The sequence below is a fragment of the Mirounga leonina genome, unplaced genomic scaffold, assembly GCF_011800145.1.
Source record: "Mirounga leonina isolate KUSES-001 unplaced genomic scaffold, KU_Mleo_1.0 Mir_413, whole genome shotgun sequence".
In the NCBI taxonomy this organism is placed as follows: Eukaryota; Metazoa; Chordata; class Mammalia; order Carnivora; family Phocidae; genus Mirounga; species Mirounga leonina.
This window is the reverse complement of record NW_023270734.1, coordinates 745764-771570: the sequence shown is the minus strand read 5'-3', so window position 1 is coordinate 771570 and position 25807 is coordinate 745764. Positions and strand designations below refer to the sequence as shown.

The 25807-nt window shown below is 37.3% G+C and overlaps 1 protein-coding gene across 8 annotated transcripts in view; it reads left to right on the top strand.

Moving 5' to 3' along the window:
- The window catches only part of ZEB1 (zinc finger E-box binding homeobox 1), a 149824-nt gene extending 134954 nt beyond the window's left edge, over window positions 1-14870 (top strand). For all 8 annotated transcript variants that reach the window (XM_034987185.1, XM_034987178.1, XM_034987179.1 and 5 more), the window contains 4 exons: window positions 1452-1557; window positions 8115-9910; window positions 12054-12234; window positions 12352-14870. In XM_034987185.1, the coding sequence (XP_034843076.1) occupies window positions 1452-1557; window positions 8115-9910; window positions 12054-12234; window positions 12352-12947 (2679 nt within the window). In that variant the 3' untranslated portion in view covers window positions 12948-14870. The remainder of the gene's footprint in view (window positions 1-1451; window positions 1558-8114; window positions 9911-12053; window positions 12235-12351) is intronic.
- Window positions 14871-25807: the final 10937 nt, after the last annotated feature.

Here is a 25807-nt window from a genome sequence, read left to right as displayed (position 1 = left end):
TGAGACTCACTAAGTGACTGAGGCATGAACTTCTTATAGGGAACTGGTGAAGAATCAGCCTGGAAACTCAGGTAAACTTGGAATGTATAGACTCAGAATCTATATTCAGGGGCTAATGAAGGGAGCCTTTGGAGGTTTATGAGCAATTTATGGTTTATGAGGTTTATGATAGAATTCAATTCAAGCAGTGCTTTTGTATGGTTAATCTAATAAACAAAAAAAGCAGAAACAGACTCATAAACACAGAGAACATACTGGTGGTTGCCACGGGAGGGAGAGGATGGGCAAAACGGGTGAAGGGGAGTGGGAGGTCCAGGCTTCCAGTTATAAAATGAACAAGGCGAGGGTATGTGCTATGGTGAGTGCTGTAAAGTGTGCAAGACTGTTGAATCACAGATCTGTACCTCTGAAGCAAATAATACACTATATGTTAAAAAAAAGAAGAAGAAGAAGAAGAAGAAGATAGCAGGAGGGGAAGAATGAAGGGGGGGAAATCGGAGGGGGAGACGAACCATGAGAGACGATGGACTCTGAGAAACAAACTGAGGGTTCTAGAGGGGAAGGGGGTGGGAGGATGGATTAGTCCCGTGATGGGTATTAAGGAGGGCATGTACTGCATGGAGCACTGGGTGTTATATGCAAACAATGAATCATGGAACACTACATCAAAAACTAATGATGTAATGTATGGTGATTAACATAACAATAAAAAAAGAATGAACAAGGCATGGGGATGAAAGGTACAGCATCGAGAATATAGTCAGTGGTATTGGGGTAGTGTTGTGTGGTGACAAATGGTAGACACTTGTGATGAGCATGGCATAACATATGGAGTTGTTTGACTCACTGTGTTGTATGCTGAAACATTGTCAACTATACTTGACTGGAAAACATTTTTTAATAATATATTTAATGATGGATAAATAAAAGTAAATAAATAAAATAACAGGACCTGGAAAAAAATCTAAGGGTGCAGAATATATTTGAAATATATAAAAGTGAGAATTTGATAAACCAGACAGAAAGCTATTATAATACTCCATATTTGGATGAAAAGATGGAAGTATTTTTTAAATTCATCAGATTAAAGTACATTTTGGAAATACCAAGCATCTAAGAGATAGGATAAACTACTGGAAAAAGCCTGGCTGCAGAAGAGATAATCTCTAGTTTCTAGTAAAGTATATATTATTTGTGCTAAATACTGTATTACTCAATAAAGTATGATTCTCATACTCTAGCAAGTAGAGATTTTTCTCTATGTCAAAATTCTGATCCCACTATCACTTTCTTTTTGGTGTAATATTCCAAGTGTTAGATTTTTGTGACTGCCTCAATTTGAAGCCTTTGAGAAGCAGAATTCACCAAAATATTACTTTTAGCAGATTGGCTATTCCTTTATGTCCAAAGCTTTTTTGCTCTATAATTAAAATATCAATTCTTTCTTACAGAGACACGTGACACAGTCTGGGGGTAATCGTAAATTCAAGTGCACTGAATGTGGAAAAGCTTTCAAATACAAACATCATCTAAAAGAGCACTTAAGAATCCACAGTGGTAAATATTTGTTTTCTTTCTACACCTTGAATATCATAGTATATGTGGTCATAAATAAATCCCTTATAATGTGGTCTACACACATGGTCAGAAACTCTTTGCTTTTCTTGTAGAATAAAGACTAACCTGGAGAAATTTTCTATTTATAAATAGTATTTTATTGGAGTCTTAATCTTTAACTGAAGCATATTAAGCTAATATAATATGACATACTCCAAATTTCCTGATCAGAATATAGCATGTTTTAACAAGAAGTACAACCTCCTTGAGCTTTCTGAGGAATACTAATTTCATTGCCTCTTTTGCACAGTTAACTAGGAATGAAAAAGGAAATAGAGGTACGATTTGCACAAGAAAGTAAGGACGCAAAGACGTTCTGTACGTGAGAGAAATAGAAGTGGAAACTCCAGATAGGAAGTGGTCAAGGGTGATGTGGAGTCACCCAGACAGGGCAGCATTGAAAATTTAAAAGAAAAATGGGTTCACCTATCATTTCATCTTTCTATTCCACATTCTTGTCTAAATTTTACTTACAAAATGATATTATATTATCAAAAATGTCTGTTTTAGAAACTTAGAAACAAAAAGAGCTGCATTTGCGTGTCTTTAGGGGCTCTACTTCAACAAAAGCTGTAATGAAAACTTGGTAGCATCTCACATTGCACTATGACATCTATTCATCTGATTAATTTTGGTATGTTATTTTAGATTTAAATAGTAGTGAAAAAAAACTGTTTTCTAATTAATGAGAAATGATGGGTGTCTGCACACTGCTTATTTTGTGAAAATGATTGTATTGACATTTACATCTTATAGACATCCTACAAAAAGAGTACAGTGGGTGGTTTTGTGAGAGGTGACTGGTGTGATATCTGTGTTTTATTTTGGAACTACATTTCTAGAAGTTTCACTGTCTTGTTTGTTGAGGGCTAAATAATGTTAAAGTTACCAATTTGTTTAAACCAAAATTCTTGCAAAAACATTTATTTATTTTCACACTTTAATATTCCTGGAAATAAGAAGTTGTCTTTTGCAGTCTGCCACAAAATCCTATTTATTAACTTCTGGGCTATCAAAAAATTTTCATCAAGAATATATTTTTAATGACCTGCTTTCTTGCTACAGATGATTTGAAGTTATTGATAGAGATCTAGCTAATTCAAGGGAGTTTTCTTAAATGTTGAGATTGGGGTAGAAGAGGGAAAATAAAATTTAGAGCAAGATTCATGTACAGAATGAATGTCATATGGTCCTATTGCAGTTATATAGGATGTGGATCTGTCAGACCTGGTGCTGATACGGAATTGGGAAGCATGCATCACACGAGAGATTACAATGCAGGGCAGAAATGGAAGTTGATATTTAATCACAAAACTCTGCATTGATATTCAGAAATCAGTCTCAATCAAGTAGTAAGCAAGGAGCAACAGTCTGTAGTACTGACAGAAGAGTTTTAGGAGTTTGGATGGACAAGCACTTGATAGAAGCTTGGTAATGGTACGCTGCTACCACCGTGGCTGAAGGAGCTGGTGCAAATTTAGGCCACATCGTGGAGCACAGAGCGTCTGCCGTACTCTGCATTGTCCATTCATTATGTGTTTATAGGATAGTCTTACCCTCAAGGGGAAGGAATATGAGACGTATATACCTTTAATACAGCAAGAAATTTTAATTCAAAAATATATTAGGAAAATAAAGTTAAGTAACACAGGCATGAAGCAAACATGAAATAAAATGGATACTATGACATGCCAAGCACATGCTGGAAGTGGACCACACATTAGACTCTAAGGTTTAGGAACTCAGAAAACTGCAATCAGTAACCAAGACCCAGACTGTCTGTAAGTGAAAGGAATCAGTCGCTAGGAAAAGTACAACTCTTCCTGCTACAAAGCCCATAGGGAAGCAAAATGCATTTGATATCATTTTCCAAAATATCCTTAAAATAGTACAGCAGAAAATTTGATAGGGTTTTCTTTTTAAAGTAAGATTCTCCATGGGACGCCTGGGTGGCTCAGTCGGTGAAGCGACTGCCTTCGGCTCAGGTCATGATCCCAGGGTCCTGGGATTGAGCCCCGCATCGGGCTCCCTGCTCCACGGGAAGCCTGCTTCTCCCTCTCCCGCTCCCCCTGCTTGTGTTCCCTCTCTCGCTGTGTCTCTCTCTGTCAAATAAAGTCTTTAAATAAATAAAGAAAGAAAGATTCTCCAATAGAAAACCAGTGATATTTCACCAAAATGCAGTTTAGAAAAAGCATTTCTCCAGGGTAGCCACTTGGATACAATCCAGGTATACAGCTCTCAGATGGTCTGGTTTATTCCAAAGGAAGATTTCTGAGTTGGGGCTACTCAGTGTCATTCCAGGACTGGTACCAGTCTGTAAGCTTTTTTGAGACTGGTTCTTGAAGAGCTAAATATAGAAATTGAGAGTAATTTAGAAACTATTAGACGAAGAAAATGCTGTGATAATTTTATTATATTTTATACAATATTGATCTTACAGTAGATTGGAAATTTAAAACAAAAAACTGGGGGCACAGAAAGTCCTTCACCACAGATAGTTTTGAAAGAGCTGTTTAGAGTATCGAATAATGGATGAGCTTCATATCCTTCAAGAAACCTCTGTAATCTTTTTTTCTCAGCTCAGTTTTTAATCATGATCTTTAGATTATAGTCCCTAAAATTACCTGGATTGTTGCTATCTTCCGACACCATTAAAACGAGCCATATGCAGAGTCATGTGTTTTAGCCATCATCTGAACTCCTCATGTGGGAGCTGAGCTATGATGAGGAGCAGGTCACCTCACCTCCACTCAGAGGTGAGACAAAAAAGGCTCCTGTTCCCGGGCTCTGATCCCCCCCAGAAATAACTTGGGTTTGTTCCATAGCCCTATGAACTTTAGCCTGCCCTATGAACTTTACGTAAAAGTTTTTACGTAAGATGCAACCAAACGTCCACCTCAGCCATTACAAAAAAGAAATCAGTATTCATAGGACATCTGACTTTTTACAGCACAACTTCACCTCCAGGGTTTAACAGTTGCTAGACAGACAAATTAAGTGATGTACTTTAGCTATAAACCATAAAGCTATAAAGTTAGAAACAAGGGGTTTTCCAACAAACATAGCGGATTTGGCTTTAGAACAATTGTTCTGCACTTTCTTTCTGGCAATGATAAAATATCAGGTAATCCCCAACAATAATACTGATGACTAGCATTTATTGAGTACTTAACTATGTACAGCCACATTCTAGTTATTTGTGTACATTAACTCATATAGTCCCAACGATAGCCCGATGAGGTAGATGCTATTACTTCTTCCCTTTCTACTGATGAGAAAATGGAGGCTCAGAGAGCTTACGTAACCTATCCAGAGTCACTCAGCTAGTCCATGGCAAAGCCAGGGCCCCAGTATAAGTATCCTGACTCCAAAGCTGTTGCCTTAGCCACTGGGCTCCTCTATCTCCCTGTCTGTAAAGATAAAAATAATCTGTGGGGCGCCTGGGTGACTCAGTTGGTTAAGCATCTGCCACCTTCTGCTCAGGTCATGATCTCCAGGTCCTGGGATCAAGCCCCATGTCAGGCTCCCTGCTCAGCAGAGAGTCTGCTTCTCCCTTTCCCTCTGCCTCACCGCTCCTGCTCTCTCCCTCTCCCTTTCTCCTTCTCTCAAATAAATAAAATCTTTTTTAAAAATAATCTATATTATAAATTCTTATTTTCCAAGTGTCTCTAACAAGAGAACAAGCATATGGCTCATCTAAAAAAGTTATGCAAGAATTTAAAATGTTAAAATAGAGATACTAGAACACATCCCTTGCCTTACACCCCTTCCTCCCAGAAATTTACCTCATGCAGTTTGAGTATTGAATCATATTTCAGGCATCCCATTGGAAAGATACTGATAAACTGGAGAATTTCCAGAGATGAGGTAACAAGTGGGTAAGTGGGAAGGGTTCTAAAAACCATGTCCCATGAGGAGTCTTTGAAGGACCTGGGTATATTTAGCCCACACAAGGGAAGTTTAAGGATACAGATGACCGCTCTTCATCAGTTTCAAAGTCTGACTTTTAGAAGAAAAGTTAGACTTGCTCTGTGTGGCATCAGAGGGAAGGCTAGGACAGGAAAGTAGGCATTATAACAAGGGAATTCTGGCTTAGTATTCGACCTATCTCTCCAGAGAATTAACTTTTTAAAAGATGCACTAACATGTATTAAGACCACACTAAGAGTTTTGCTATATTATGTCATATAACTGCTACAACAATCCAGTGAGGATGTGTGTACATTTATTTACACACCTAAACACTGAGGCTTGGAAAGATTAAGAAAACAGCCAGGGGCACCTGGGGGGCTCAGTCAATTGAGCATCCAACTCGTAATTTCAGCTCAGGTCATGATCTCATGGTCATGAGATTGAGCCCCGTGTTGGGCTCCATGCTCAGTGTGAGTCTGCTTAAGATTCTCTCTCTCCTCCTCTTTCTTCTCCTGCCCCACTCGTGACCCCACCTTTCTCTCTAAATAAATAAATAAATAAATAAATAAATAAATAAATAAATAAATAAATAAAATCTTTTTAAAAAACTAGTGGCAGAGCTAGGTCTTGAACCCAAATTCATGATCCTCAGCAGAACCAAACTAGACCATCTTCCATAGAGCTGTCCAGCAAGTAATAACCTCCTTTTAATAAAGGAGCTTAAGCAGGAGACTAGCTAAAGTCAAAGGTGATATAAAATGAACTCTTTTACTGTACAGGAGGTCCTCTTAGATCCCTTCCAGTTCTAATATCCTGTTCTTCAAGTAATTATACTTTTAGAAAATATAACTTACCTTCTAAAAACTTTACAACACTGAAATTACATTATTAGAAGAACTTACATTGAGTTTCTCACTGCTTTCATTTTCATTCTTAAAAAGAACAGAAGAGGGGCGCCTGGGTGGCTGCCTTCGGCTCAGGTCATGATCCTGGAGTCCCGGGATCGAGTCCCGCATCGGACTCCCTGCTCGGCGGGGAGTCTGCTTCTCCCTCTGATCCTCCCCCTCTCATGCTCTCTGTCTCCCATTCTCTCTCTCAGATAAATTAAAAAAAAAAAAAACAGAAGAAAGAGTTTTATCTTGATACTGAGTAGATAAATAGCATCACCATATTCCATAATTTTGCAATTAGTCATTCATTCGTCCAAAAAAGGTTTATTGAGCATTTTTGACCTACACTTCAATAGGTACAAGGCATAAATGGCACATGAGACTCAAGTTCCTATCTTATTGAAACTGATAGTCTTTAACCTATAAATTATAAATGAATGAACGATAAATATAAATCAAAATTAAGGCAAAAAATTAGGGTTGTCTGAAAGTATTCCATTTGGCTCCATGCTTCTCAAAATTTTCTACTGAAGTATCCCTAACAGCCAACAAGAATGAATGTCTTCTCTCCTGGAAGGTCAAGGAAGCAACTTGATGTAAGCCCCTACAAGCAAGGAGCTTCTTTGACATTGTGGTTTTTTCCTAACAATTCACATGAATATTGTCTGTTTCTCCATGGTATAATCTGTGTTTTAATATTAAAATGTTTTAAATTACTGTAACTGCTGTCAATAAAATTGAAACTACAAGAAAGTTTTGCATACCCACTAGAACATTGCCTTCTAGCTCCAGGAATGCATACCTCCCAGTTTAATAAGCCAAGGCTGATAACAATACCTCATATGGAAAGTTTTCTGCCCATTGAGAAAGATCTTTTCAAGGAAACCTTAAAACCTTGTGGATATGGGAAGGATAGGTATTCGTACTTGTTAAGTCTTATATAAGGGAGATTTTACTTACTTTTCTTTCCTCTAATATTAATTTCTCCTGCAGATGGTTAAGTATAGTGAAATACAGAAAAATTACATAGGTAGATGAAATAGGGTAAGAAAAAAAATTACTTGTAAGAGAGATGTACATTTGACCCTTGAACAGTGCAGGGTTATGGGAGCTGGTCAAAACTCCACGTATAACTTTTGACTCCCCAAACCTTAACTACTGCTAGCCTACTGCTGACCAGAAGCCTTACCTGTAACAGAAACAATCAATTAATACACGTTTTGAATGTTATATGTATTATATACTGTACTGTTACAATAGAGTAAGCAAGAGAAAAGGGTATTAAGAAAACTCATTAAGGAAGAGAAAATACATTTGCAGTACTGTTGGGTATTTATCAAAAAACATCCCCGTGTTAAGTCAGCCCATGCAGTTCAAACCCATGTTGTTCAAGGGTCAACTAGAATTATTTTTAGCATTTGAGAATTATTTGAAGTTTTAAAGGTTAGCAGGAATATTATACACATATGCTGAAAAGACTTCCTTACAGGTTAGCATGTGTACTACAGACGAAGGTTTTGCTAGTCTTGATAACATTTATGTCAGTTTTGAACTTAACATGAATATTCTAAATAAAATTGTATCACAAGATACATGGAAATCTCTTTTTAAATCGATACTGCTTGTTTTAAGAAAAATATGGATACATGAAAACTTACATGTAATAATTCAGCAAATATAATTTTTTTTGTTTAGGAGAGAAGCCATATGAATGCCCAAACTGCAAGAAACGTTTTTCCCATTCTGGGTCTTATAGTTCACACATAAGCAGTAAGAAATGTATCAGCTTGATGCCTGTGAATGGGCGACCAAGAACAGGACTCAAGACGCCTCAGTGTTCCTCGCCATCTCTTTCGGCATCACCAGGCAGTCCCACACGACCACAGATACGGCAAAAGATAGAGAATAAACCCCTTCAAGAGCAACTTTCTATAAACCAAATTAAAACTGAACCTGTGGATTATGAATTCAAACCCATAGTCGTTGCTTCAGGAATCAACTGTTCAACCCCTTTACAGAATGGGGTTTTCAGTGGTGGGGGCCCATTACAGGCAACCAGTTCTCCTCAGGGTGTGGTACAAGCTGTTGTTCTGCCAACGGTCGGTTTGGTGTCTCCCATAAGTATCAACTTAAGTGATATCCAGAATGTACTTAAAGTGGCAGTAGATGGTAATGTAATAAGGCAAGTTTTGGAGAATAATCAAGCCAATCTTGCCTCCAAAGAACAAGAAACAATCAGTGCTTCATCCATACAGCAAGGTGGCCATTCTGTTATTTCTGCCATCAGTCTTCCTTTGGTCGATCAAGATGGAACAACCAAAATTATCATTAACTACAGTCTTGAGCAGCCTAGCCAACTTCAAGTTGTTCCTCAGAATTTAAAAAAAGAAAACCCAGTCCCCACAAACAGTTGCAAAAGTGAAAAGTTACCAGAAGATCTTACTGTTAAGTCAGAGAAGGACAAAAGCTTTGAAGGAGGAGTGAACGATAGCACTTGCCTTCTGTGTGACGAATGTCCAGGAGATATTAATGCACTTCCAGAATTAAAGCACTATGACCTAAAGCAGCCTGCTCAGCCTCCTCCACTCCCTGCAGCAGAAGCTGAGAAGCCCGAGTCCTCTGTTTCATCGGGTGGAGATGGCAGTCTGTCTCCCAGTCAGCCACCTTTAAAGAACCTCTTATCTCTTCTAAAAGCATATTATGCTTTGAATGCACAGCCGAGTGCAGAAGAGCTCTCAAAAATTGCCGATTCGGTAAACCTCCCACTGGATGTAGTAAAAAAGTGGTTTGAAAAGATGCAAGCTGGACAGATTTCAGTGCAGTCTTCTGAACCATCTTCTCCTGAACCAGGCAAAGTAAACATCCCTGCAAAGAACGATGAGCAGCCTCAATCTACAAATGCAAATGAACCCCCGGACAGCACAGTAAATCTACAAAGTCCCCTGAAGATGACTCACTCTCCAGGATCAGCCGTCAATGGTTCCAGAAGTAGTCCATCATCCCCATCACCTCTAAACCTTTCCTCATCCCGAAATACACAGGGTTACTTGTACACAGCAGAAGGTGCACAAGAAGAGCCACAAGTAGAACCTCTTGATCTTTCACTACCAAAGCAACAGGGAGAATTATTGGAAAGGTCAACTATCACTAGTGTTTACCAGAACAGTGTTTATTCTGTCCAGGAAGAACCCTTGAACTTGTCTTGTGCAAAAAAGGAGCCACAAAAGGACAGTTGTGTTACAGACTCAGAACCAGTTGTAAATGTAATCCCACCAAGTGCCAACCCCATAAATATTGCTATACCTACAGTCACTGCCCAGTTACCCACGATCGTGGCCATTGCTGACCAGAACAGTGTTCCATGCTTGCGGGCACTAGCTGCCAATAAGCAGACTATTCTGATTCCCCAGGTGGCTTACACGTACTCGACTACAGTCAGCCCTGCAGTCCAGGAACCACCCTTGAAAGTGATCCAGCCAAATGGGAATCAGGTAAAGAAAAGGCCCCTATCCCAAAGCTATTCACTAAAATGCTAGTTTGACTTCTTTCGGTGAAATTTTTCAGATAAAAATCAGTCTCTGTAGAGCCGAGCAGATTGTTACATACTATCATTTTTGAGAGGAAATAGATGAACATTTGCTTTAACTTTCATAGCATCTCGCCTTCAGTTTCTTACTAATCCCAGGTATGGTTATCAACTACAGTTGTGTTATTCTCCTGGGGAAATGAGAAGTCTCAGCTAAAGACTTGACTATCTGAAGCTTGAAACAGAAGAAAAATTGGAATACTCACCAATTGGACTTCTGTTTCTAGAGTTATATTCCCAAATTAGTAACAGTTTCTGCTGTATCATCATTAATGCATGAAAATACATTCCCATTCACAGACATTTCACACCAGCAAAACTGAGCTATTACTTTTTATGTGTTAACACCTATATTTATTAAAGGCTTTAATTAAACAAGACTTAAGTATACAAAGAGCTCACCTAGTGAATCTGCTGATCACTTTATGAGCTGTAAACTGAAACAGTATTCAGTCATAATTAATATATATGAACCTATATGTGCATTTTCCTCCTTACCTTCCCCCCCAAATCCATGATGCAGTTTTAGATAGAACCATTTTGTGTACTATTGTGTGCCTCATTATCCAGACTTTTTCTAGGTTACTAACCTTGATGGCCTCCCAATTTTTTTCATCGGTTTCTTATTGAATCAACCATATACTAGAGATAAATGTGATCTTTCATCCAAATATTTGCTATAAGTAGGTACAGCTGAAATAATTACAACATCCTGTTCAAATGTATATCTGCTGCTTTTTTTTCCCCCTTAAAAATTGCTACTGATTGGGTTTCCTGCAATTGTGGTTACTCTTGAAAAAAACTCTCACACAACTAATGAATTCATATAGACTCTCGGTGTTTAAAACACTGTGCACACCTTTGAATAATAAAGGGGGACCCACCAACATTTCACTTAATCATATGGCCACGTCAGATAGCAATGAAAGTCGTGAAGTTACTTTAGCACAAACTGGCAGCTCACAAACCACCCAGGCAAATGGCCACGCCTCTCCCACTTTGCAAAACTATAAGAAATGTTGTGAAAAACCTTTGAGATTTAGACTATTTGTGGGCTTAGAGGCAATAGAATGGAAGGCTTGAGGAAAGACATAAGGATCTTGAGGGACCCAACTCCACTACCAGTCATTGTTTACCTACATGAGAGCTTCCTACACATTACCGCCCTGGGACTGCCTGAAATGTTTTATTCCACTGAAATTCTGAAGATTTATTTTGTCTAGCAAGTATTCTTCCTTCCAAAATAGAGACCCTCCTGCATTATTTTGCCATCTTTTTCCTTAGCAAAGTGGTAGAGCAAACCCCTCTCTTTTCAAAGAAACCATGGATGTCAGTTCATAGACTTCTGAAGTTTCGGAGGATACAATTGAAAGACCACCTTTAAAAATAGAATCTTGGGGCACCTGGGTGGCTCAGTTGTTAAGCGTCTGCCTTCGGCTCAGATCATGATCCCAGGATCCTGGGATCGAGCCCCTCATCGGGCTCCCTGCTCAGCGGGAAGTTTACTTCTCCCTCTCCCACTCCCCCTGCTTGTGTTCCCTCTCTCGCTGTGTCTCTCTCTGTCAAATAAATAAAATCTTTCTAAATAAATAAATAAATAAAAATAGAATCTTAATTTTTGCTTAGTAAAACTCAGAAGGAAAACAATGAAGGCAAATAATGCAGTTAGAGATTGGTGATGATGTAGCAAACTCATAATTTAAAATTTTCTGCAAATTTCTCACAAAGTCATGATTTGTTTGAAACCAGGTAAATTTTGTTACATTTATAAATTTTATACATTTTACATTCTTTCTTTTCATCAGTTGATCACTTGTTTTTGTCATCGTTGTGACTCTTTTGCCCCCAACCTCACTTTTTTCTGTATCAACCCCCACCTCACATCCAGCCCCCCGCCCTTGGAGCCTGTCTGCTGCGATGAGTAGTATTCCTGCTTTGGTCAAGCTATTGAAAGTATAAATCAAAGTAGTTTTTTAACCTGTGCTTTTATATATGTCTCTTGCTTACCTTTTAATTTGAAATTAAATGTTCTTCTTTTCTTTCTTTAGGATGAAAGGCAAGACACTAGCTCAGAAGGAGTATCAAATGTAGAGGACCAGAATGACTCGGATTCTACACCACCCAAAAAGAAAATGCGGAAGACAGAAAATGGAATGTATGCTTGTGATTTGTGTGATAAGATATTCCAAAAGAGTAGCTCACTATTGAGACATAAATACGAACACACAGGTATGTCGCTGAACCTGACAGCTTTTGAAAAATGACTCTGTAACCCTTTCCGCAAACTGAAGTGCCCCCAAAAGCCTTCGGAGGATTTTGTGTCATGGCTGTGTTCTTATTTTGCAGGTAAGAGACCGCACGAGTGTGGAATCTGTAAGAAGGCATTTAAACACAAACATCATTTGATCGAACACATGCGGTTACATTCTGGAGAAAAGCCCTATCAATGTGACAAATGTGGAAAGCGTTTCTCACACTCTGGGTCGTATTCCCAACACATGAATCATCGCTACTCCTATTGCAAGCGAGAGGCGGAGGAGCGCGACAGCGCGGAGCAGGAGGGGACGGGACCAGAAGTCCTGGCCGGCGAGCACGGGGGGGCCCGGGCATCTCCCTCACAGGCCGACTCGGATGAGAGGGAGAGTCTGACGAGGGAAGAGGATGAAGACAGTGAAAAAGAGGAAGAGGAGGAGGAGGACAAAGAGATGGAAGAACTGCAGGAAGAGAAGGAATGTGAAAAACCGCAAGGGGAGGAGGAGGAGGAGGAGGAGGAGGACGAGATGGAGGAGGAGGAGGGGGAAGAGGCAGAGAATGAGGGAGAAGAGGCAAAAACTGAAGGTCTGATGAAGGATGATGAAGCTGTAAATCAAGTGAGCAGCTTCGAACAAAAAGTGAGCAAGAATAGTGAGCAGGTGTCTGAAGAAAAAACAAATGAAGCCTAATAGTTTTTCTAGAAGGAAAATACATTCTAATTGGTAATGAAGTTTGTTCTATATTATACATGCTTTTCATGGGAACACAGTAACCTGTATACTGTGGTTTCTGTTCACTACTGTGTAAAGTAAAAATTTAAAAAAATACAAAATACAAAAAAAAAAAAAAAAAACCCACACAAAAAAAAAATCCGGGTGTGCCTGATCTCAGACCTAGTAATTTTTCATGCATTTTTCAAAGTTAGGAACAAGTTTGTAACACGAAGCAGATTAGAAAACTTTAATGACTGGGAAAGCAAAGATTTAACAGGTTAAAGGAAACTGATTAATTAGATAAGCATCTGGCATTGTTTCATTTTGTCAGTATTATCACTCTTACGTTGGTTTATTCTTAAGCTGTACAATTGGGAGAAATTTTATAATTTTTTATTGGTAAACGTATGCTAAATCCGCTTCAGTATTTTATTATGTTTTTTAAAATGTGAGAACTTCTGCACTACAAAATTCCCTTCACAGAGAAGTATAATGCAGTTCCAAACCGTGCTAACTACCTTTTATAAATTCAATCTAGAAGGTAGTAATTTCTAATATTTAGATGTCATAGTGGAGTATTATCATTTCAAGTGTATTGTTAGCCTTAAGAAAGCAGCCGATAGAAGAACTGAAGTTTCTTACTCATGTGGTTTAAAATGAAGTTCAGAAGATTGTCATTGAGTTCTGATTGCAGGGACTAACAGTGTTAATCCTGGGAAGGGTAGCAGAGTCGTCAGAATCAGTGTTCGTAATTGTGTTTGAGTATGTGGTGACAAATATGAAGGATATGATATGAAGCTTTGTATCTCCTTTGGCCTTAAGCAAGACCTGTGTGCTGTAAGTGCCATTTATCAGTATTTTCAAGGCTCTAACCCGCCTTCGTTCAATGTGTGGCCTACAATAACTAGCATTTGTTGATTTGTTTATTGTATCAAAATTCCAAATAAAACTTAAAACCACTGACTCTGTCAGAGAAACCTAAACACTGGGACATTTCATCCTTTAATTCCTCAGTATTCATTTTGTGTTAATTGACTTCCAAAATTTCTCTACAGAAATGAAAGGGAAATTTTCTAATCTGCTCTGTCCATGTACTTGCATTTCAGACATGGACATGCCATTGTTATTTGGCTCATAACTGTTTCCAAATGTTAGTTATTATGGACCCAGTTTATTAACAACATTAGCTGATTTTTACGTATCAGTATTATTTTATTTCTTTTAGTTTATAGATCTGTGCAACATTTTTGTACTGTATGTCTTCAAACCTGGCAGTATTAATACCCTTCTTACTGACATGTACTTTTAGTTTTAGAAAACTTTTATATTTATGTGTCTTATTTTTATATTTCTTTATTTATTACACAGTGTAGTGTATAATACTGTAGTTTGTATTAATACAATAATATATTTTAGTATGAAAATTTGGAAAGTTGATAAGATTTAAAGTAGAGATGCAATTGGTTCTCTTGCATTGAGATTTGATTTAACAGTGTTATGTTAACATTTATACTTGCCTTGGACTGTAGAACAGAATTTAAATGGGAATGTATTAGTTTTACAACTACAACCAAGTCATTTTACCTTTACCCAGTTTTTAATATAAAACTCTTAAATTTTGAAATTCACTGTGTGACTAATAGCATGATGCTCTGCAGTTTTATTAAGAGATTAGCCTAACCATAAAACTCTCATTTCCTTAGTAAGCCAAATTAGGATAACCTTCTATAAACAGTGTTGGGAACAATGTTTAACATTTTGTGCCAATTTGTTCCTGTATTCATGTATGTAAGTTACAAATCTGATTCTTCATTTTTAAGTTCCTTGTTACACCATGGTCATTTTCTAGTTTTTTACCAGACTCCCCCATCTCACAATAAAATGCATCAACAAGCCTGACCTGCTGTCATTCTTTTCATTATTATCAAGATTTTCTTTGGAAAGCTCTCTGAAACGGGGTATTGCACAGTCATCCTGCCCTCAGTTTACCTTGGGCTGAATGTGGGTAACAAACTAAATGTTTTCGACATTCACCACTAAATCATGGACTTCCCTGTGGCTGAATGTTTCTGGGAAGATCAGAGTTGGCAACTAAAGGCTTCCTCAGAGCTTGCTCCCTCTTCCTGAAACCTTAACCACACCCCCTTATGATCCTGTGACTTCTCATCCTCAGGTCACTTCAGGGAAGCCCGGGTGTAGATGCCTTTCCTCTGTACGTTCCTCGTACCTTTCTTGCCACAGCTCTTACGCAGTTATTTTATTCCCTCCCCACGAGGAAGAGGAACCATATCTACCAGAGTCACTCTCACATCCCCAGTGCCTAGCAGAGTGCCTGGCACTAGTAGGTACAACAGATTTTATTGAATGAAAATGTAATTTGCATGTTAACAGAGCTCAGCTATGTCTTTACTACTCTCTTGCCTCTAATCCAAGAATATGTATATTAAATAATTCTAGCAATCTAATATTTTTCTTACTCAGGTCCTACTAAACATTTGACGTCATAGACAGTAAATTATGCTGCCTTTTTCAATAGAATGCCTTACTCTTCTGATTTGAGAGTTTATTTCTAGGTGTCTTTCTGATGCTTTCCCTCATGGGACATGACACAAGCATTCAAAGCCTGTAGATATGACTGCTTCCAGTATGAACGATGTGACCAATTCTAGGACCCACTTCTGTTTCTATGACCCCACATTCCTAAGTCCTCATTAACGTCATGTTGCTTCATTTCTTCTGTCACTGAGAACAGCTACCCAATAAACACCATGTAGGATTAGGAAATAAGAATAACCCTTCCTAGGAGGCCTTTATACAGCAATCACTGTAATAAGAAGCTCAAAAAGGCGGTGCTTGACATATTGATAAATGGCTAACAAAGGAATCTAGCTATTATCAGAGAAGTTTTGGAAAGGAAGACAAGTGAACACTTCCCAGTATTTGCCTAAATCACATAACAGTTGAGACATACGTTATTTATTTGTGCCATGTAAAGGTGCTTCACTACTATTATCAAAATTAATTTTCACAAAATACATATAAAAACCATGTGCTCATGAACACACACACACACACACACACACATTAATACCAGAATAAGGATTTAAACATAGGCTTATCTGGCTCTAAATCCATGTTCTTAACTAGCTTGTATCACATCTCCTATAAGAATAGCTCACACTAATTTAAACTCGAACTTGGCCTTAGAGAATATGAGAAGAAAATGTCACCAAGACCAATATACATTTCATAACAGGATGAAAAAGGAAAGGAGGGGCATGAGATTTCTCAAATCTGTGTGCAAACTTTAAAATTAGCCTTGAAAACATGAAACTACAGTAACTTAGTTTTCTCCTCTTAAGATCAAGGGAAGACATACTAGGACAATCACAATATGGACTTTGTCTCTGAACCTTAAGAAAAAGCAGAAGCTCCTCTGCTCTAATGAGCAAATACATTCCATTCAACACAGCAGAATACACATTTTTTTTTCCCAATAGCACATGGGACATTCATAAAGAGAAACCATATTACGGGCCATAAAACAACTCTCAAATTCAAAAAAATTGCAAATAAAATGTTTTCTCAGACTACAAAAAAATTAAACTAGAAATCTATAACAGAAATATATCTAGAAAATCCCCCAAAATTATTGGAAATAATACAAACACGTTTCTAAGTAACCCATGGGTAAAAAAAGAAATTAACAATTATAAAATAGGGTGAGCTAAATGAAAATGCACTATATCAAAACTTATAGTGTGCAGCAAAAGCAGTGCATATAAGAAAATTTATAGCATTAAATGCTTATATTAAAAAAAAAATAGAGGGCTCAAGTATCTAACCTACCTTAAGAACTAGAAAAAGAATAAAATTAAATCCAAACCAAGCAGAAAGGAAGCAATAATAAAAGACTAGTGGGGATGCCTGGGTGGCTCTGTCATTAAGCATCTGCCTTCGGCTCAGGTCATGATCCCAGGGTCCTGGGATCGAGTCCTGCATCGGGCTCCCTGCTCGGTGAGAAGCCTGCTTCTCCCTCTTCCTCTGCCTGCCGTTCCCCCTGCTTGTGCTCTCTCTCTCTCTGGCAAATAAATAAATAAAATATTTTTTAAAAAGACAAATTAATGGCATAGGAAACAAAAATAATAAATCAATGAAAAAGAATAAATCAATGAAATCAGAATCTGATTCTTCAAAAAGATTAATAAAATTGATAAACCCCCAGCCAATAAAGAAAAAAAGGAGACATAAATTGCCAATATCAAGAATGAGAGAGAAGACATCCTTGCAGATCCTACAGACTAAAAGGATAAAAAGAAAACATGAACTTTATCCCAATGAATTTGACAGCTTTGATGAAAATGACACATTTCTTGAAAGATCCAAAATACCAAACTCACTAAAGAAGAAATAGATAGCCTCAATAACCCAATGTCGATGAAGTTTTTTTAATTTAAATTTCTAGTTAAAAATCTCCCCACAAAGACTACAGTCCCAGACAGCTTCACTGGTGAGTTCTACCAAATATCTAAGGAACATATCGTACCAATTCTACATAAACTCGCTGAGAAAATTAAAAAAGGAGAAAACACTTCCACCTTAGTCTGTGAAGCCAGCATTAACCTGATACCAAAACCAGGAAATGACATTACAAGAAACAAAATCTACATACCAACATCTCTCATGAATATTGATGCAAAAATCCTTAACAAAATATTAGGCAATCAATTTGAACAGTGTATCAAAAGGAAAATATCTCATGACCAAGTGGGATTTATCCCAGGATTGCAAGGTTGATTTTGAATTGAATTCAAAATTCAATTAATATAATGCATCATATTTACAAAACAAAAAGGAGGCCAAATAATCATCTTAATAGGTGTAGAAGAAGCATCTGACAAAATTCAACACCAAGTCATAAAAATTCTCAGCAATCTAGGAATAGAAGGAAATTTCCTAAACCTGATAAAAATCATCTCACAAAAAACCTATACTTAATATCATGCTAAGTTATAAAAAAATTAAATGCTTTCTCCCTAAATTATGAACAAGGCAAGAATGTCTGCTCTCACACTTTTATTAAACATTGCACCAGAGGTCACACTGGGTGCAACATGACAAAAAAAGAAATTAAAGGCACACAGGTGGGAAAAAATGTAAAATTGTATCTGCAGACAGCTTGATTGTCTATGAGGAAAACAAGGAATTTACAAAAAAGCAACTAGAAATGGTGAGAGCAAGGTTACAGGATACAAGGTCATTATACAAAACTCAATAATATTCTACTACATGGTAGTGATAAAAATGGAAATTTAAATTTAAAAAACAGTACCATCAAAAATGAAATATTTAGGGATAATTTAACAAAATTCACACACACAAAAAAAAACAACCCTGTGCCCTGAAAACTATAAAACATTGCTGAAAGAAACTAAAGATGCAAAGAAAATAGATACTCCTTCTTTATGGATTAGAAAACTCAGTATCATTATGGTGTCAATCCTCCCCAAATTTATCTATTGATTCAATACAATTTCAGTGAAAATCCCAGCCACATAATTATAGAAATGGACATGCAAAGACTTAAAGTAGGCAAAACAATTTTAAAAAGGAATAAAGTTGGAGGACTTACACTGATTTCTAGAGTTACTATAAAGCTAGAGTGACTATAAAGTAGTCAATACAGAATTGTATTGACATGAGAATAGACATATAAATCAAGAAAACAGGATTAAGAGCTGAGAGAAGATCCATACATTGACAGTCAATCGATCATTGCCAAACGTGCCAAGATAACCCATCTTTAAAAATGTAGTGCTGGTATTAAATATCCATATGCAGGAAAATGAACTTGATCTGTACCTCCTACCATACACAGAAATTGTTTCAAAGTGGAGTATAGACCTAAATATAAGAGCTAAAGTTGTAAATCTTGAAAACAAATTCTTTGTAACCTTGGGTTAAGAAAAGATTTCCAAGATAAGACACAAGAAAGATGAATGAATCATAAAGAAAAAATTGACAAATTGAACTTCACAAAAATTGTAAACTTTTGCTCTCCAAAGAAAATCAAAAGGGAAGACATAGATTGGGAGAAAATATTTGCAAACATGTATCTATATACCCAAGAGAAATGAAAACATACAACCACACAAAAAAACTGTATACCATGTTTATAGCAGCGTTGTTTATGATAGCTAAAAACTGGAAACAAACCCATTGTCAATCAACTGATGAATAGATAAATATGGTATACCCATAGAATGAAATAGTATTTGACAACAAAAGGAATGAAGTATTGATGCACCTTGAAAACTTTATGCTAAGTGAAAGTAGCTAGTCACAAAATACTACATGTTCTATTATTCCACGCTATGAAATGTCCAAAATAGGCAAATAGATTAGTGGTTGTCTAGGGCTAGGAGTAGGGAAAGAATGGATAGTGACTGCTAATGGATATGGGTTTCTTTCGGTATAATGAAAGTGTTCTAAGTTAGATTGTGGTGATATTTGCACAAGTCTGTGAATATACTAAAAACTATGGAACTGTACACTTCAAATGGGTAACTTTACGGTACATGAATTACATCTCAACAAAACTGTTAAAAATATGTGTATATAAATTTTGAATATATAAAGAACAATACAACTCAATAATAAGACAACCCAATTTTTTTAAGTAAGCAAAATATTTGAAAAGATAACTTTACCAAGGAAGGTCTAGAGATGGGAAAAAAGCACATGAAACAATGATCAACATCATTAGTAATTAGAGAAAGGCAAATTAAAACCACAACGTGTATCACTACACACCCAATAGAAGGCTAACATTCATAATCACTAAAACCCAGTAATACCAAATGTTGGCCAAGATATAGAGCAACTAGAATTTCCAGGCATTGGTGGTGGGAATTTAAAATAGTACAACCCCTTTTAAAAATAGTTTGTCAGTGTTTTATAAAGTTAAACACATGCTTAACATACCCAGAAACCCCCTCCTTGGTATTTACACGAGTTAAATGAAAACATACGTTCAAAGACTCCTATTAAGATGTTCATAGCAGTTTTAGTCATAATAGCCACACTGACAATAACCCAAATGTCTATAAAACATTAAATTAATAACAAATTGCAGTATTTTCATACAATGGAATACTGCTCAGCAATAAATATAACAACAAACACATAACAACATGGATGAATTGCAAAAGCAGATATGCTAAGTATAACATGATTGTGTGTTGGCTACACAGATACATACACTTGTAAAAATTGTAAAAATTATCCTTCCTGATGTCAACCTTACATAACCTCCATTTCCTTTATTAATTAAAAGAAGATCAAAACAACAGGTAATAAGCACTGGTTTTGTGTGCTAAGTATATATTTGGGTGGTGTTGCCCTTGTTTTTGTGCAGTGACTCAATATTTCTGTTATTGGATTGAGTTTCTTTTTCTTTTAGTCTTCGAATCCTGGAAGGTGGGAAGAAACATCTCTGAAATAGCAGATATATTCAAGACAGATTACAACTTAGACTTGTTTTCAGGTCATCTGGATCTTCATAAAATATTGTTTTCTATTATTTCTTGGACTTGTATATTCCTTTTTGTGGTCAAATATACTACATGAAATATAAAATTTACCTCTTTAACTACTATTCAGTGTACAGTTCAGTGACATTAAGGACATTCACAATGTTGTGTGGCCATCACCATTATCTATTTTTCATCATCCTGAACAGAAACTCTGTCCCCATTAAACAATAACCCCCATCACCTCCTTCTCTCCAGCCCCTGTTAACCATTTATTATATTTTGTGTCTTTATGAATTTGTCGATTCTAGGCACCTCATATAAGTGGAATCATGCAATATTTGTCCTTTTGTGTCTGGCTTGTTTCACTTAGTATAAAGTCCTCAAAGTCCATCCCCGCTATAGTTCGTATCAGAATTTCATTTCTTTCTAAAGCTGAATATTCTATTGTATATTTATGCCACATGTTTATCCACTCATCTGTTGATGGACATTGGGTTGTTTCTATCTTTGATTACTGTGAATAATGCTTCTGTGAACATTGGTGTACAAGTATTGGAGTCCCTGCTTTCAATTCTTTGAGGTGTATACCTACAAGTGGACTTGCTGGATCATACGGTGATTCTATGTTAAACCTTTTGAAGAGTTGCCCAACTGTCTTCCACAGTGGAAGCCATTTTGTATTCTGCTAGCCATGCACAAGCATTCCAATTGCTCCACATCCTTGCCAACACTTATTTCTGTTTCATCTTTTTAGTAATAGCCATTCTAATGGGCGTGAGATGGTATCTGATGGTGGTTTTGATTTGCACTGACTCTTGACTTCCCTGCCGTTACCAACAACATACTTCTCCCCCCATCCATCCCCATCCCAATAAAAACCACTGGCACCCACCCAGAGGCTCAGCCACATTTTAGAATCAAGAAGAAGGCATGAAGGAGGGAGCTTCTCTCCTGTGGAGTATCTCCGGAAGAAACTGATCTCTTATTCTCCCTTTTGAAAATGAAAACAGCAGTTTTATTTTTCTGATTGCCATAGGCACCATTATTTTGGTTGCAGACATAAACATTTAGCAAGGTAAAAATCAAGATCTATGAGAAGGAATAGCTGTCTTTTAATTCATTCAGTATTTTTCTTCTTCTTTTTTTTTTAAAGATTTATTTATTCATTTGAGAGAGCAAGAATGAGAGAGAGTACATGAGAGGGGGGAGGGTCAGAGGGAGAAGCAGGCTCCTTGCTGAGCAGGGAGCCCGATGCGGGACTCGATCCAGGGACTCCAGGATCATGACCTGAGCCAAAGGCAGTCGCTTAACCAACTGAGCCACCCAGGCGCCCTCTTTTTTTTTTATTATTAGTTTCAGGGGTAGAATTCGGTGATTCATCAGTTGCACACAACACCCAGTTGTCACCACATCAAGTGCCCTCCTTAATGCCCATCACCCAGTTACCTCACCCCCTACCCATCTCCCCTCCAGCAACCCTAAGTTTGTTTCCCATAGTTAAGAGTCTCTATGGTTTGTCTCCCTCTCTGTTTCTATCTTATTTTAGTTTTCCTTCCCTTCCCTTATGTTCATCTGTTTTGTTTCTTAAATTCCACATATGAATGAAATCATATGGTATTTGTCTTTCTCTGACTGACTTATTTTGCTTAGCATAATACCCTCTAGTTGCGTCACGTCATTGCAAATGGCAAGATTTCATTCTTTTTGATGACTACTATTCCATTGTATATATATACCACATATTTAGGAAACAACAGATGTTGGTGAGGATGCAGAGGAAGGGGAACCCTCTTACACTGTTGGTGGGAATGCAAGCTGGTGCAGCCACTCTGGAAAACAGTATGGAAGTTCTCAAAAAGTTAAAAATAGAACTACTCTACAACCCAACAATGTACTACTGGGTATTTACACAAAGGATACAAACATAGTGATTTGAAGGGGCACATGCACCCCAGTGTTTATAGCAGCAAGGTCCACAATAGCCAAACTATGGAAAGAGCCCAGATGTCTATCGATAGATGAATGGTTAATTCACTCAGTATGTATTGAAACTGAGTTGTAAGGCAGTATGCACAATATTAAGGACAGACCAGACTGCCATGTTCACATCCCAACTTAGACAGTGATGCACCTGACAGCTCCATGATCCTTGGCAAGTTACCTAACATCTCAGAGCCCGTTTCCTTCCTGGTAAAATGGAGATGGTGTTAAAAGAACCCACTTCAAAAGGTTGTTGTGATGATTACATGAGTTCATACATTGAAAGCACTTAGAACGGTGCTAGGCACTTTGTTAACTGCTGAACGTTAGCTGTGATTATCTATGATGAGGTATGTATTGTGAAGGTGAAGCATCTGTGGAATACCTTAGTATACCACAGGATACAGTCATACACAAAAGTACATACAGGAGAACACAAGGAAACCTACGGAGCATAGGACCCGTCCTTTCCCCCCATGCTTCTCTATCATTTGGGTCTTTTTCTCCAGTCTTACAATCCAATTTCTTTGTTACCTCACTTATCCTATCACAAAGAAACCTTTGGTTTCTCCCAGTCGGATAAGCCTAGTTTTAACTCTTGGAATGTGAGAAATCACTCCTCAGATTCTTCATTCGTAAAATGTATTTAATATGCTCTGTCATGAGAATTAAATGAGAAAATGTGTACAAGTGTTTTGAGCATGTGCTGCATATAGTAGACGCTTAGTAAATAGATTTCTTCTTTTGACTATTCATCTTCACATGCTGCCCTGTTAATCTTTCTTAAGGACAACCCTGATTCCATGTTTGATCCATTCATGTTTGATCATCTTAACTGAATGAATGAATAAATAAGGATGTGAGAACAGGGAATACAGTATAGCACATTTCTCAAAGTGTGCTCTCTGGGATATTAATGTATGTTGTGTGGGGGAAAGGGGAGGAAATCCATGGACAAGTAAGTTTAGGAACTGCTGAGCCAAACAAAAATTAACAGTTGTCTTTAATGTATGACTTCTCAGAGCATTTAAAGTGTTACTTTTGTTTTGTGATTCTCCAAAAAGCAGAGTCCTTATAAACATAGAGTCCTTATGATCCCAAGATTGGTGTTCTGATGTTGGGAAACTAATTATGAAGAGCACATAAAGTTTCCAGGAGGCATGGTACATATGAGCCAATTCTAAAAGAATTGCAAGGATTTCAGTAGACCAAGATGGAAGAAAGAAAAAGAACTTTCCAGATAGCATTTCATAAACTACAGAGGCAGGAAGGTACAAGTCACATTCAGGGAAAAGCATGAAAACTGTTTATCTCTAAGGTTCCTCTAAGAGCCTGAAGGGTGACAGGGCCAGGAAGGAAGGTTGTGGGAATGTTGCACTGCAGACTGGGATATTTGGCCTTTATCATATGATGCTATGAAGGTTTCTGCACCCAGAACTGATGGAATAAATGGTGACAAAGGAATCACTGGTTTTAATTAGAAAGGCATGCTACATGTGTAATGGTTTGCCAGGAAGAAGTCCATATGCTGCAAAACGAAATGAAGCAATCTCAGGTTTTATAAACAAGGCGATTTGTTTGTCACATTACTAAATCCATAGTCATAATAAGGTTTCTGTCATGCTTAGTGTTCTAGTTTGCAATAAGTGTCATGTGAAAGAATCTATTAAAACCCTATTAGGATGAACAAATTATTTTTTTCAACTTCTTCAGAACAGAAGCTATAAATCACATCCTCCCAATTTCTTGGCTCAGATTTGCAGCCTACATTCACATATTTGGGGCAGCTGAAGTTTGTATCCTTTAAGCAAACCTGAAACGTATTCACTTCAAGAGCGATTTAGTGCTTGTGGATATCATCTCTCAACCAAAAGCTGGTATATGGCACGCCGTAGACAGAAGTGCGATGCATGCGCACCACTTCCTCCATAAATCAAGATGCAATATCACCATGAATTGCTGCTGAGTTTGTGCTCTTAGGAAAGACTGGTTGTTGCAGATTGGAAATGTCCTAATCAGCACCTTTCACTCAAATTAAATGAAAGGCAAATGCTATTTTATAAGTTGAAAATGTATTAATCTTCAATATTAAATAACAGGAAAGTTGAACAAATTTTACTCCAGATCTAACATGTTCCCTTGGATTATATCATCCCAAAGAACCATTTTTTTTTCTTATGATAAGAACTTTTAAGACTTACTCTCTTGGTTACCAGCAGGGATGTGGCTGGGGAGATAGGTAATAAATGATGGGATTAAGGAGTGCACTTGTAATGAGCACTGGCTGATGTACGAAATTGTTGAATCACTATATTGTACACCTGAAACTAATAAAACACAGGGCATTAATTGTCCTGGAATTTAACATCACATTACAAAATAATCTCATAAAAATAAAATAAAGTGTTTATTCATGCACACACAAAGATTTACTCTCTTATCAAGTTTCAAATATATAATACAGTACTATTAACTATAATCACAATGCTATACATCACATCTCCATGGCATTTAGCTTATAACTAGAAGTTTGTGCCATTTGACCCCCTTCACCCTAAGAATCATCTTGAATTTAAATTATTTTTTTATTTTAAACTGCAACATTTTGAGTTTTAATTATTTCAAATCAGTGTAGGAACAATTTCAAACTCTTCCAAAAACAATATTTGTTATGGCACTTGCAGTGAGGGAGAAGTGTTTCCTGAGGGTATGTTCACTTATTGACACCTGTCTCTGTAGTTCTACTCCAGATGCAAAGAAGATCTGTATCTTGCAATTTGTTTTTTGTTTTTTTCTAACTGTAATTCATACCCCTTTTAGTTTATAACCTAGTGCTCATTCTCAGCACTACTCTGTCTAAACGTACAACCAACCGCACTGCTTCAGACTTGACTACAGGAATCCTTGGATGTATTTATTTTTCTTTCTCGTCACCCAGTCAGTCACACTGGCTCCCTGCGCTAGGACCTTTGTTCGTGCTGCACCCCCCTCCCTCCCACCACCGTATAAAATGCTATTCTTTCTCCTCCTCACCAGATTAAGTCTCATCATTTGCAGAGAGAAACCTTCCTTGACTGCCATCACTGGGTCAGTGTTCCTTGTATCACCTCTCATAGGCTTTCTCCACTCCTTAGAACTCACCACAGGTGTAATTTTTGTTTTTGTGTGATCAATTGATAGTAGCCTGATTTCCCCTAGATCCTAATCTCCCTGAGATAAAGGGATCTGGTCCCTCTCTTCTATCATATATGACATGAAGTTACATTTAACTTATATACTCTAAACCCCTTAATATGACTCCCAAGAAGTTGTCTGGTTTAG